The sequence below is a fragment of the Dermacentor variabilis genome, chromosome 9, assembly GCF_050947875.1.
Source record: "Dermacentor variabilis isolate Ectoservices chromosome 9, ASM5094787v1, whole genome shotgun sequence".
Taxonomy (NCBI): domain Eukaryota; kingdom Metazoa; phylum Arthropoda; class Arachnida; order Ixodida; family Ixodidae; genus Dermacentor; species Dermacentor variabilis.
Window position 1 is genome coordinate 132,886,172 of NC_134576.1, and position 15,097 is coordinate 132,901,268.

The window sequence follows — 15,097 nt, forward strand, 5'->3', positions numbered from 1 at the left end:
GCATGGGCATTGGCATGGGAAACGCATGCGCTCGCTCCGGCGCCCGAATAAAGTTCCTTGGATGTCGCTGGTGAGTTGCGGGACTGTTTTCTTTCTTATTTTTTTTTTGTCGCACTGATAACATAGAAAACCGTGTGATAGTCGCGAGGGGATCACTGAATCTGTGAGATTGACGACGAATCGGATAACTTCAATGCCTTCGCGCCAAATGATTACGCCATGCCTGTGGATAGGTTATCGGTGCTTTCGGCACCGTTCAGGAGGTTCGCGGGAACGAAATCACTTGTACGCGTTGAAACACATTTTGCACGCTTGCTGTTTGGCAACTGATGCCCAAATTCGTTAGCTACTTTTTCTTAAAATTTGTGCTTTTAAGTGCTGCTCTTGCCGTCACTGTCAAACTGATCTTAATCCGTTGTACTTTTTTTGTCCCCTTCTTCCTGGACATGGTAATCACTTTTGTTGGTCTCTCTGTGGCCTTTTGTCTACAGTGGCACTCCATTTCTTGGCCATTGCTTCTGCTTAGTTTTGGTATATGTGCTGTCATGCCACATGTTCACTCTAATGATTTAGTTCACCAAATACATCAATTATTAGTTGCTCAAAAAAAAAAAAAATCCTCTTGTACCTGCAGGGTCCTGGAAACGAAAATTGTGCTTCATCCCTGACCACAGCTTATCATCACATCAAAACCTTATGTCACCATGACATCTCTAGTGTTACGTTCCCTCAGAACAGAAAAGAATAAGCAGTTGCTGCACTTTGCAACGCAAGAATCCATATCCTCATCTTTTTTTCTCTGCCTTCTCAGCACATTTCCTTGCCTACTGCACCTAAATACTTTTCATCCATGTTTTTCTTTCTGCTTTGGCACCACACCTATGATTTTTTCTTTTGCTCGGTTGCCAGAGCAATCGCTTCTTTAGTGTCATTGCTATTTTCTCTGCCTTCATGCATTTTATTGCGGTCACTAGCATCAAGTGTCTCTTGCCTGTATTTAAAGAGGTCGTATGTTTGATTCGGAAGGTTACTCCAGCCGAAACGTTTGACAGTAAAAACGAGCTAGTGTGCCTCCCACCGCCACATCATATATATATATAAGGAAACGCTGTTTTTGCAATAAGGCCTCTGTCTTAACGCTGTACACGAGGCCGTGTCATAGCTTTGGGCAGGAAGCAGTGCCTCCTTGTGAATTTCCTCCCGCATCAGCTCGATCGCATATTGTAGTCCACATCGAGAGCCAGCAGGCAGCATGGTAACATACACACACACATATATATATATATATATATATATATATATATATATATATATATATATATATATATATATATATATATATATATATATATATATGTTACCATGCTGCCTGCTGGCTCTCGATGTGGACTACAATATGCGATCGAGCTGATGCGGGAGGAAATTCACAAGGAGGCATATATATATATATATATATATATGTATGTTACCATGCTGCCTGCTGGCTCTCGATGTGGACTACAATATGCGATCGAGCTGATGCGGGAGGAAATTCACAAGGAGGCACTGCTTCCTGCCCAAAGCTATGACACGGCCTCGTGTACAGCGTTAGGACAGAGGCCTTATTGCAAAAACAGCGTTTCCTTATTAATTTGTTTACCCTACTCCACCTGTTCAATGCTTGTACACATTGTCCTGGTATTTCTGTGTCTCGTTACCTTTTTGATTGAATGAGTAAGAAGGTATAGTCTAATCAGGCTGTTATTTTACTGTTGCAACACAGCGCTAAAAGGTATGTGTCTCTATGACTTATTTCTATCTTGCATAAGGGTGGGTTCAGGTAAGTCCAGCCAGGCAGGTGTGGTGACAATTTTTAATTTTTATTTTAAAAAGTTTGCTTTGCCACCCAAGTGTTCATTACAATGAAATGAATCTTAGTTCTGCAAGAAAACGAAAATTGAGCTCACTTCTGTAGTGGAGAATTGCCGAGTATTTAAAAGAGACACTGGGAGGATGAAATCTCATTTCCATGAGTGTGGTTTTGGTGGTTAACTTGGGTGCCGCAAGTTCTGCTGCACACTCTCTCACACCCCGCACTTTTTGCAAGTTAAAAAAAAATGTGTATATAAGTCATACCATTGTATATAACACATTTATTTTAACTTGGTCAGCATGATGAAATGCAATTGTGCATGTTTGTGGCATACTGTGTCACCAACCGCACAAACTGGAAAGCCATGCTCACTTTCTTCATGGCAATCAGGTCCAGTACAGGCCAAGCAACTCAATCCTTCATGAATGACGATGTGCCTGCTTTCTACAGTGCTTGGAAGAAAGCTGTGGCTTAGCCTCAACACTGCCTCTTGTGTGCTTGGGCTTGGCATGTGGGCAAGAATGGGCGTGAAGCGCAGGCGTACGAGACGCAAACAGGCGTACGAGAAAAGAGCCTGAGAGCCTTCACATGCAAGGTATGTTGTCCCAGTGTATAAATAATGTGCCTGATTGTATTAACTGTTCAATTAGGCTCTGTAGATAGCAGTGTAGCAGAGTCATTTTTACTATTAATTACATCACTACTACACTAAGACCTTAACCATATTACTCCTTCACGTAACACTTGAAAAATGAAACTATCACAAAGTGTAAATCAAGAGTAATTTCCAAACATTTTAGCAGTACTTGGAAGTATAGCACTGGTTATTCCGTTTTCATGGAAGGGGCTGCTTTGGAATAGATGGGCCATATTAATGCCAACTTCTCTTGGCAGCCACACTTTAATTATGTTGCTAATTATGCTTACCACCATGCTTGGATACCTGTGCCATAACTATACAAGGGCCCTTTCCTCGTAATTAAACTGCTCTTCTGTCAAATTTTAGCACATTCCTAAGTGGAATATGTGTCAGCTGTGTGGGATCTATTCATTCAAAGTCTCGCTGGTGACATTGTAGCTGTACAAAATTGTAGCACATGTTTAATTTGCAATAACTACTCTGGTCTTTCCAGCATTTAATCAGTGAAAACAACGTTATGCGTCCCATAGCTTTCTTCACAGAAGAAATGGCACATCCTGCCTTATTTTTTATTACTGCAATCCTCATCTTAACAATTACTTTCACATCCTTCATTCCTATCATCTCATATGGACCAAAGTCATAAAATGTGTGTTCCTTGTTGTCATACTAACCAGCACTTTTGTTCATTCATTCTTCAAGCATGAAATGACTGGAACCAATTTACTCGCCACCATTGTGTTTATTACTGGTTAGGGTGACTTTAAAAGCCAGTGAAAATCATGTTTTGACTCAATATATGTATTTGTAGTATTTGATGTCCCCACTCCATCTGCAATGCCCTACGGGCCCTGAAGGTATTTCAATAAAATGTATACAGGAGTGTGCTGAACTTCGCTGGTTAGTGCAGTCCTAGAGGGAAATCTAACAGTGCTTTTGAGAGAACGAAGAAAGGACAACAGAGCTGGTTTTGCAGGACAGAATTCGGGAGTGAAAGGGTTAACAGGTACAATGAAGATGAATAATTGAAAATGTGCAGTAAATTTTAAAGCTCTGGGCAGTTAAAAAAAAGAACGTTTAGCAAGAAGTGCACAGTCAAAAAAGCTTTTAATTTCCTGGTTGCTACACACTTAGTCTTAGAGAACAGCTTGCTTTTCCACAAAGACAGTTTAATGGTGCATGTAGTCACATGATAGTATTTTTTATATTTTGTGGGGTTTATCTCTTCAATGGAAAAAACAAAACATGCAATGTGTATCTTGCTGGAACATCTACTTTTGATGTTTTTTACAGTTATCTACAACTCTACTTGACATTCTTATTTTGACACTATAATTAAAGATAGGTAATTAGTTTTAATTCACTGGATTGATATCGGGGCATTGAAAAATTACTGGCAGCTTCTCAACTGGACTCTGAACCACATTCATTGTGTGTTATTTGCATAGGATGATCCATCTTCTTTAAAACTCTGTGCATGATATAGCTGGCCTAGCCTCCATAACCCCTGAATGCTAACCAAAAGTAGTGCCTAGAGGTGCACTTTTGTTCTGCACAAAAAAAAGTAAATGAAAAAACACACATCTAACATAAAACAACATTTCAAATTTCCTACAGGTACTGGCGGCAAGGATTTACGGAGTCACCATCTATCGGAAGCGCCTCGCTGGCGTAGTATGAAGGATCATGCGCCGCACTCCTCATAGGTTTGGCTGTCAACGCTCACTGAAAACACCACGCGCGAGCTCTGCCGGACATTTCTGTAAGTACTTTTGAAACAAGAGAAGTTTTTTACTGTCCAAATAATAATCTTGGGCAAACTGAAAGCACAGAATCGTTTACAGATGCTATCTCTTTACGTACAGTGAACGCCACTGCGTGCGGTCGCCGCGATGCAGTCTCCCGAACCGGCTTCTTGCGTGAAAGGTAGGCAAACGTTGAGAGCAAACTATGTGAAGTACATTCTTATAGTGTTTGTATAACTAAATGGAGCGTAATAGAATGAAGCCTCAATGCAGCAATCGCACAGATTCGCAGCAACCAACTGCGTGTCTGCGTGCTTGTCCGCGCACTGTTTCACTTTCGCCGCGTGCGCGTTTTCGCACCGTGCCATGAGCTTTAGCCCGCAGAATATGAGCATTTGACAGTATACAAGCAACCATTGTTGCGTGGGCACTATCAGAGCTGTTCACAAATAATTTCATTGTAGAGACTTCGACGCCTACGGGGACTGTGATGTGCCGTCGCGACGATTCATTCTTTTTTTTTTTCTTCTAAATTCTTGGATGTTTCAATATTATTTTTCGAGTTACGTCACACTGTATGTTTGTTAGTTTTCTCAGCGTGCGATTTCCCGCTGCTTCTTTTTTGTGATCCAGTGCATTAATTCACAACACAAACATGACCATATGCCATGCTTTTATTTAATGTGCTTTTTACTGCTCCCTTTCCACTCCAGTGAACTTGCCAGTATCTATAGCATCGACAAGTTTATAGACCAAACCGTCATGACATTAGTCGGGCAGTGGACTTGCGCGAACGTCTCAGTGCGCGTTTTCCAAACATCACAGACCCGGCGCCGTAGCAGGAATCTTCCTTGCGTCTGTCCTTGCTGCATACCACAGTTGTAGCCGATGACTGTTTCGGTTTTATGTTTCGCGAGCCAAGCTTCACGCAGCTTCTTGTCCTCTGGCTACGTGTGAATAAGGCTGACACCAGGCTCCGTCGCGTACGTCCGGCACTGCGGCACTGAGCAGTAGCCTACCATGTTGCGCGCCTTCAAAGACAGCCGCTACCTATTGTAGTGCTTTCAAGCGTTGTAAAGGAGACACTCGAAGCGGGAAAATCTCGCCACTAAATGAGGACCGCAGTGTACGAGGGAATTGAAACTCTCGTTTTCAGCTCGCTTCTGCGCTCCCGAAGCAGCCGACACGGCCGCTATGTCCACGTGATCCCTAATAGCATGTCACGCCAACGGTGGCACCAGCTTTTCCAGTGGTGGAGCTCGAGGCCAATATGTAATACACACCAATCCATTGATGGAATATTGCATTCTGTTCAATGCCTTTCCTTGATTTTTTTTTTGGTTGAGCCAATCGGTATGTGCCATTTGGTGTGTGCCCAATCTTTGCCAATTATGCAGAGTATCTATGTGCCACTATGACACAAGAGATACATAATTTTTACATGTAACTAGATCTGTGTTGTGCAAGTATACACATGCCACCATCATTCTTTCCTTGTCAGGCATCATACATCGCTGCATAAACGTCTTACACTGTGAATCCATAGAGCTGCCACCTAGGTGGTTTTTCACTGGCACCCAGGTTCTCCCGTGAATGAGCACATGTGTGCATGCCTTTGAGCAGATTGTATCCTATATTTCTTTTTGCAAGCTAACTCTTGCGGCTGGTTGCGTAACAGTATGCTGGTTAGACAGGGCAAACTTGGTTCGGTGCACTTTTGTTGAAGAAGTAGCCATGCCGATGAAGTCATTGTCCTCATATTTCATGCTGAAGATGCAAATAAATCCTTATGGATTACTATAGCAGAATATTTGGTGCAGTGATGAATTTCGGGTATTGTATCATGCACACTAAGGTGATGCATGCCACTCACAGACTTTCACTGCCATCTTTATTTTGCAGGCCTTTAGGACCATCGTGGCTTGCTTCAGATGAGGGACACTCGAGAAGGAAATTGAACACTTCTATAAATGATGCGATCAGGAATCCAAAGATGAACCAGGCCTCCTCAATTTCGAAAAATACTTTGTAAACCATTATGCACTGCAGGCTGAAAGCTGGGCTACGTGATTTAGAAAGAGCGTAGGCATAAACACAAACGTGTTTCGAGGCGTTTCACAAAGTGCTCAAGTACTGCTACCTGCATGGCGAAACGAACGAAAGAGTGGGCACGTTAATATCAGTACTTCTAAAGCTGACAAGAGATAGGATATTCGACTGCCTTGCAAAATTTGAATGTTGCAGCCTGATCAGACACACAGAAGGCATAAGCATCGAACCTGACCAAGTCAACGGTGTAGCTTTCCATCAGTGGTCAGTCTGTTCACGAACATACCCCAAGACCAAATATGCTGTGGTGCTAGAAAGCACGTGCAGCAATGCATGCAGATTTGCATACCCCAAATGCAGTCTGTATGCACAAGGTCATGTGTTCTCGTGCGGGCAACAAGTCAAGCAGAAACCTCCGTAAGCACATGCCGTGTTTTCTAGTAGAACTGCAAGAAGCAACGATCTGGAGATCAACAGAAGCGATGTGGACATACCACAGGTAAATTTAGAGAATATTTATGAAAATTTCAGAATATCATGTACCTTTAGAGCTGCCACAAAATATATCTTAAGCTCCTTCAGGGCAATGAACATTTCCATTTGGTGGAGAAAACATCCTTTCAAAATAGTTGCGAACAGTTCCAGAAAGGAAACGGTTCTGCCTTTCGGTGCTTTCAAAATGGAAACTCCCTAGTCCAGGCACCTTTTGTGGCAAAGGTGTATATTCTGTGTGTGAACAGGTATTTTGCGACTCCTAACAGCTGCCTACGGACTACGCTGGACTATGGTGCTGCCTGGATGTTCCCACCAGAGTTGTGGAGTGGAGCCTTCCATTCCATTCCCACTGAATTCTGGAGAGTGGGAACTAAAAGGTATTAATTCAACGCCTTTTAGCTCGGAATGGTGTTAGTTGGACCATTTCCACTCCTGGAGTGGCTGAGCAGATTCATTCCACTTCCACGATATGAGCAAATGAAACACTTGCTCTATAAATGCTTACTACTTGCATGGCTCATAACAAAAGCATATTTTTGAATCGTTAACATTAGAAATCATGTTATGTATTATTATTCAGTCACTTTGAAGAAACGGAATGCATACTTATCTTCTGCAGGATGGTCTTTTTTGTTTATTTATGGCCCTATTTTAAACGGCATAATTTTGAAGACAGTGTCTTTTCAGGTGACTTCAGATGGATTCAGCACACCTGGGTATCTTGTAATCACTTAAAAAAAAAACAGTGTTAGATGACTTGCAGATGTCTTATGAACATCAAAATGGAATGAAATGATACCCCTTCATGCTGAGAACATGTAGCAATAATGCGCAACTAAGGATACAATGAAGATTAAATAAAAAATTATAAGATTTAGCCATAAATGAGCTGGGATGTGAGTGCCTGTGTTGCCTACTAAGTGCCCTCCAACTTAACTGCAACTGCCGCTCCCTCTGCCAGATGGTGCGAAGTGCCAGAGTTGGAGATCTATGGGTAACCTAAGCATTGAGGCGTGCGCACTGTCGTGAAACTGGTGCACTGGCCTTAATATATCCCTAGCACAGTCTTAGTGCAGCACATTAGCTTATAGTTCATGAGGGGATTGGTAACTGCAATGCCGCACTGCATTGCAATGCAGCAGCTGACACTGAAGAGAGAAAATGCCAATTTGGCACAGGCACACTTGATTACATAATCTAAAAATAATGACGTGCTCTTCTGGTAGGTATGCGTTGCTAAAAAATGGAGACTTATGAATAAGTCACACAATCTTATTTTTGGCACTTCGTTGCATCGCCAACTATGTTGGGAATAAGTGCACAAAGTTTGTGTGGAAAATATTGCAAAAAGAGTTATGCTTGTTGATGTATGGAAGAACTGCAATAACATGGGTTCTGAGAAAAAAAAACAAAATGTGAAAAGCCTGAGGAGAGCTAAAAATTCTCAAGATTTGTAGCTAGCTTACCCCCTTTCAATTCTAATTTTTGTCAGCTTGTTTTGCTCCATCAGCATGGTAACTGGAGGCCTTTGCACTTAGCATCTGGTGATTTGTGAGACAGGTTTCGCTTGTGTAAAGGCCAAGTTCCATCTAAGCTTGTTCCAGCACATTAGGTATGCCTCTCTTACCACTGATCAAATGACAGAGCAATGCGTAGAACCAACTTGTGAGTCGAAAGGTGCACATCGATATCATTGGTTGTACTTTCCCATTATGTACAATTAAAAGCACTCATTCAGATGAAGACAGTGTTTGACTAGTTGCTAACATGTATCATAGTTTCCTTTCAACACAGACCTTCACTCCAGAATACTGCAGTCACACTCAACATTGATTGCCAAGTTTCAGTGCACTTCCTGAACCACTCCCATTGCCAGATCTGTCTACAGTAATTTCGTGTATTTATTCCCCCAAAAATTCCATGTCCTTTGCCTTGGCTCTCAATGTTGCTATACTGTAGCTACTAGTATAAATGAGGAGATTATGCCATAAAAGCATGAGCCATTCCACTCTGTGAATGTGGATGACCAACAAAGCTGTGTAGCACAAGACAAAGAGGTGACACAGAATTTTAAACAAAGGTTTGAGCACATTTATTGTCTTGATCGGTGGTCATTGTGACGAAAGGTATGCACACACATTTACTTTTATACATCCGCGTTCATTCGTGTCATGCATTCATTACACTCACTTATTATATACATTCGTGTTTTCATTTCGCAATATAGTGAGGCAAAGAATTTGAGACCGAAATTATCGCACTGACTGGTACTGGGCTATCGCTGTCAGCGCCTTTGCAGAGGGAGGAGCAGTATGCAAGTATTCAAAGTTTTGAATACAAATTGAATACTTAGTATTTGCTTTTTGATTCAAGAAATCGCTATTTGAAATTGTAGAATATTGTTTTTTTTTTCCAAGTATGTAAGGGGTAACAACATATATTCCAGGATGAAAGGAGAGAGAATGATGGAGGTGAGCACAATTCCCAATGTCTCTGCTACAGGGCAGGTGTGGTTGCTGTACGGGGGTACCAGTTCCCGAGCGAACACATGGGGCAGATAATGTCTGCTGAAGAATTTGATTCAGTTATGATTGGCACGTCAAGTAGGCTATGTGCAAATTTGATGACTTGATTTCGGTAAAGTAATTCTTTATTTGCTCATTTGCAACAAAAGATGCATCCCCTTAAAACATCGTGAAGGGATCTGGAGAATCTGGTGGTTTGCCAAGTGGCAGCCAACGGCATTTACACATTGACCACATTGCAGCAGTGCCATTCAGGTTATGGTTTTAACACAGCACGATAATATGCTTTCCATCGTTGCATTGTTTCAGGAATGTGACAGGAGACAAGACGACACGGAGAAAGAAAGCAATGGCTGAAAGAAAACCAGGCAAAGAAGTGAAACTTGGGGACTGCACCAGGATAATACACTCAATTACAACTGCAAAGACCAACGATTGAAGAACGCGCTGGGTCGTGGCTCGGGCCGGCACTCGAGAAGATGTCAGCGCCTTAAAAATAGTTGCTGCCAGCAGTATCGGCAAACAAAATTGAAAAACAACTCCACTTTGCTTCTACCAAATGAAAGCCTATTTGTACCGCAGAGTGCATGGCCAAGCCAACGTTACTGGAGCAGAGAGCCACACCAGATGTGTTGGGAACCGCTGGCAGTTCTGGTCAGCATACCCGCTTTAGGGACCCTTTAACAAATTTGTTGGGTCCCAAAAGTGTGTACTTTGTAATTGTATGCCTTATTCATGTTAAATAAACTTTCAGACCATACATATAGCAAGTAAATTCTTGGTAATACGTGCCATTCTTTCATTCTGTGGTACTTTAAAGGGACATTTAAGAGAAAAATTATTCAACTATACTTGTAAATCACCATTCTTCAGTACCAAAAAGCCACCTATTACCACAAGCAAAGAATTGGCAGGCCAGGAAAGGCACAAAAAGCAGAGATGGGCGGCACCTAGAAGTTTCCACATCAGGTCGCCGTGATGTCATGGATTTTTATGGCATCTGCTAGGGCCTAGCTGATTGCTTGTTTGTATTAAAGGATGTTCTCCGTCTGCTAAACAAAAGTGTTGAAAACTATCAGGAGTATGACGACGACAAAAATTTTCAAGGCAGTGCCAAAACAAAATGGGTATGCAACCTTTGTCTTCGGTTATGAAGTGGAAGCGTAAATGTGTGGTCTGCTATTTAGCACTTTTGGCAATCTATTCATGTACCTATTTTATGTTTTATGCTACCATGTTAGATGTTTTGCTTGCAACAGACCTTTTTACATTCATCACAGCACGCAAGCTCTTCCAGCTTTTTTTCTTTCTGGCAACTTTTTTTTTTTTCAGATGCCATTTATTTAGCGTTTTTTAAAAACTGGCCACACAGCAGCGATTCAATCTTGGAAAGCTTATTTGCAACCAGGCTCCAAAGTTCTTGAGAAGCTATTTTTGCAGTTTATTAAATGAAAATTAGTGTTTAAAACTCGTCTTTTGTCACTGATAGCTGTGCTTTTTGTACTGGTCATTACAGGCATATCTAATTATACTGAAATTAATATTCCTAATGTAAGCATACGTGTCTGCAGTTGACTATTCAATACTTACTACTTGTAGTTAGAAAAAGGTAGTATCCAGCCACTTATAGAAAAAGTGATTTTTTATACATCAAACTGACAAAATGGCACTGGGCTTAAATTAATAAACAAAAAGAAACTGGCCTTCATTTTCTGTTCTAATAACCGTTCATTGCGAAATTATAGAAATAGACTTTGCAAAGAATACTTCATCGGTATAAACTGATTTAGTCATTCTTCTTTGTGCCCTTTAAAGGCCCACAGCAACAAAATGTTGCTTTTTTGAGGGTTCCCAACTGTTAGCAAAAAGCCTGAAAGACATTTTAGCTATCATAGGCACAGCCTTGCTGAAACTCTCGTAAATCGTGGCGACAGCCACATACCAAAAATTCTTGACTGTCATTTCTTGGTGGCTAGTGGAGAATACAAGCATGGCCTGTTAGTATGGAGCAAGTGCATAGTTGAGGTGCCCCTGCAATCGGATTGCTCAGGCCGGAATAAGTAGCACATTTATGCAAATAAATGGACATTAAGAACACTTGCACAAGAATAGATGTTCTCACGGAAACAATTGAAAATGTCTGGCAAATCTGAAGGCACCACTCGGACTGCTATAAACAAGAAAATGCACTGCAAAATTCTGTACACTAAATCAAATGCAACTGTTTTCATTCCTCTTCCAGAAATAAAGCATAACATTGTTAAAAATGTTTGGGTACTTAAATGGATAGTGCGTTCCTTGCTTGAAGCAGACTACTTCACAGTTGCCACTGATTTTGCATAACTGTAATAAGATGGAGGTCTTGTCGTCCCTGCCATTGTAGACGTGCATGAAAGCTGGTTACATGCCCATCATGGCAGCCATCTCCTCACTGATCACAGCATCAATAAGCTTGTCTCACTCACCATACAGCATCGGCATTGGCCCTCCATGCCATTTTAACTTGCATACCATGGGCCCCGCCTCATCGTATTTGGAATTCATAACATTGATCATGGACAGGACGGTGCCCTTTATCTGATGTTTTTGGTTAAGTTGGCTATGAGTGAGCAGTATGTATTATTGAAGCAATCTTGGCAAAGCTGCAGGGCTTTCAAGAAAATTTGTGAGTGCCAACCTGAGCCAAGGCGCAGCACTTTCTTCAATTGTCCAACTTTTTCTCTTTAGCATCCAAGCATACGGATTCTGCACCTGGTGGTTCGCAGCTACAAGGTAAGTCCCAGCACATTGCCTCCAAGATCATTTAGAGCGTCGCAGGCAGACTGCAGGCAGTACCTAATCTTAGAGGGCATGCTGAGGAGTCGTGCTATCTGAATGACACATAACTTCGGGTAGCATTCTTTCTTTGCATTCAGTATAATTTAATAAAGTCGCTTTGATTAGTTCAGCTCCTGGCATTCTTTGCCGCCCCACACGTGCTCAGAATGAAGCATCTGTTGTATGAAATCGTTAAAAGAAGGTTTTGTCATTGATCGTCTGCAGTGGCCTTGTCAAAGCAGATGATAAATTTGTAGTTAAGGGATTGTGGCACATATGAATGTACATGCAATGGCAATAAAGACTAGTTGTACGTCAACGCACGTCACATGTGATATGTGTCCCTGTGTGTTTTAGCGCTGCTTTCCCGACTGTTTGGCCATGAACCAACTCTTTCAAACCAAAGTTCTGCTTGGGCAATCAAGAAATGCCCTGTTTTATTTCTGCCCGATCATGTCAGTGTTCTGATGGTCTGTTTTAGGTAGCCAGAGTTGTCAGTTCCTTGCCTACTGTCATCGAAATCGTCATAATTCACCTTTGTGGAAATTGAAATTGGCAATTTACTTGTAGCATGGAACAGCGACTAAATGCAAATGTCAGCTTCTCACAAGAAAGTATGCAGTGATTTATCCATGTGCACATCTTCAGCCGAGTGTGCCCACAAAGGCAGCCCTGTCGGAAAAACTTGTTATTTGAGAATGAACCAAAGTAATGGGTGAAATGTTCTATTTCATACTCATTTGAATGACTCTAAGAAGCCCTTCTACTTATGGCTTAACCAGTTATACCTGTAGTTGGTGAACACACATGGTCAGGCCAAGGTATTGCCACTTAGCCAGAAATTTACTGTGATCTTAAACTACACCTTATTGTACAAGAATTTGTGTAGAGCAAGTTATTTTAAACATAGGAAGGCTTGCAAATGCATGCCTTTAACAATTTTTGTGCATCTTTAAATCAGTACAGTACTCTAATGAAATAGCACCACACAATTAAGTGATTGACAGTGACTGAACACGAGAATCCTTTACCTGGAGCCAACATTTGGACAAAGGGACTTGCCTTCATCAGGGCAACAACCGATTTCCACCTAACTCGTCACTCCCAAGGGTCAAGGAGGATAAGCAAGTGCGTAAGTGTAAAATGAAGGATATAGGTAGAAGACCCAAGTGGAAATGTTTGAAGGCAAGGGTTAGTTTGTGTTATTAAAAGGGGTGTGCTAAAGGTTCTTCTGAATGGGGTGACAAAAAACAAAAAAAGAGAAGCAGAACTGGATATGAGCCATTAAATGCAACAAGGTGTCATTCTGTTGTCGGCCCACTATGAAAACATTCAATGGTAATGCTTGCACTGTCAACTTTGTGGACAGGTGAAAGTATGTCATGATTGTTACCTGTAATGTCTTAACCATGAACAAATCTGGAGCTCTGAATGTTCCACTTGCCCTTTGTGTTTACTATGATATGGTGTTACCTGAAAACACATCTGCCTTGACGGACAACTTTTGTACTGGCTAAGGCTTTGCTTACTTTAACATATTCGGGCATATTAAGCACTATCACAATTTTATGAGCTTTTTGTCAATGGGTAACTTTTCTAAGATCTTCTGTTTGAAATTCGTTTAACTTCTGATGGTGCTTACTTGTACAATGTCTCCCAGTATTGCACAACATTTAATATTTAAGGCAGTAGCAGGATGACTGTAGTGACTGATAAAACTAGCCACATGAAAATATTTCGCTTTTAATACTATCTTCATACTTTAATTTCATATTTAAGTGTTCAGTGAGAGAGTCTATCATTTGAATTGGTGAAACGTTAAAATGTGGTCAAATACACTGTGTTACAATTATTGGATTGTGCCTGCATTGGAAAAAAAAGAAAGAAAAATTGTTGCAGTACAGTGGGTGGAACACATGGCCCATATATGTACAGTAATGAACTCGAACCCCAACAGGAACACAGATTTATTATTTTTTTCTATAACAAAAGTTTTTTTGGGGAGGGGGGAGGGGCGTCATTTCTGATTACTTAATCAGCCATATCACTTATGAGTGACATATATGATGGCTAAATTAATATGTGGTACATTTTGATATTTTAAGCATGTAGTTTTTAAATATATACATTTGAACTGACTTGGAAACCTATGGTTGAGCAACTTTGCTAAGCTTCACTTTAAATGGTGAATGTGTGTTTCAAGGGTTCATGGCACCTCCATTTTTAATCATCAGTTTGTTGTGACAAGATAAATGTATCAACAAACATCATGTTCCACTTGGTTCTCTCCTTCCAAGTTAAAAAAAAATAAAGGACTGCACTCACTAATAAAGGAAGTTTTGCTTTTAGTGTACATTTATGATTAAACCTGTTTTCCATACATGCTAATACAACTGGGAAGACATTACAGCATGGAGACTATCTGGTTGCTTGTAACTTATGAGAACCATGCAGCTGTAATTGACATCAATATTGGTGACCTTTCCTTTCTATCTGTTCTAAGTTGTACTTAATGAACAGAATTGTGGAAATCTATAGGCCCCATGCTGATACGAGTAAGCTAATAAATTTGTCAAATGACATTGCTACCCAATTTGTGTGAAGCCAACCTGCAAATCCTCTTTATAAATTTTAGATATTTAAACAGCAGGTAACATTTTGAACCTGAAAATAGAGTTGTCATTCTAGAGAGAATCTGGTTCATATTCCTTTGATGTTTGATGATATTTTTCGGAACCGGAACCAGAAATTTCACTGATGTCGCTTTCCCTTGTTAACAATGTGTGGGCACATCCTACATACCGTATTCTCATTCTTAATATGCAACTAATGAGCCTCCCTCTTATTACTTTGTATAAACATCAAAGATAAAAATTGGAGGACGCTTAAGCTTCGCCTTCAAAAGTGGAACGCGATAGCGTTATCGCATCCCGTTCGCACTGCCCACTCATTCGCGTGGCATGCTCTTGAGTCA

The 15,097-nt window shown here is 41.0% G+C and overlaps 1 protein-coding gene across 3 annotated transcripts; it reads left to right on the forward strand.

Annotated features, from left to right (window-relative positions):
- Window positions 1-3: 3 nt before the first annotated feature.
- LOC142557553 (uncharacterized) lies at window positions 4-10,068 on the forward strand. Of its 3 annotated transcripts, XM_075669489.1 has the most exons (8): window positions 4-70; window positions 2,303-2,447; window positions 4,110-4,254; window positions 4,358-4,418; window positions 6,140-6,785; window positions 7,048-7,158; window positions 9,228-9,252; window positions 9,616-10,068. In XM_075669489.1, the coding sequence occupies exons 5-8, from the start codon at window positions 6,616-6,618 to the stop codon at window positions 9,661-9,663; spliced, it is 354 nt and encodes a 117-aa protein (XP_075525604.1). In that variant the 5' UTR covers window positions 4-70; window positions 2,303-2,447; window positions 4,110-4,254; window positions 4,358-4,418; window positions 6,140-6,615; the 3' UTR covers window positions 9,664-10,068. The 3 variants fall into 3 exon arrangements, with proteins under 3 accessions (XP_075525604.1, XP_075525602.1, XP_075525603.1); XM_075669487.1 differs by lacking the exon at window positions 9,228-9,252; XM_075669488.1 differs by lacking the exons at window positions 4-70; window positions 2,303-2,447; window positions 9,228-9,252 and adding an exon at window positions 3,365-3,498.
- Window positions 10,069-15,097: the final 5,029 nt, after the last annotated feature.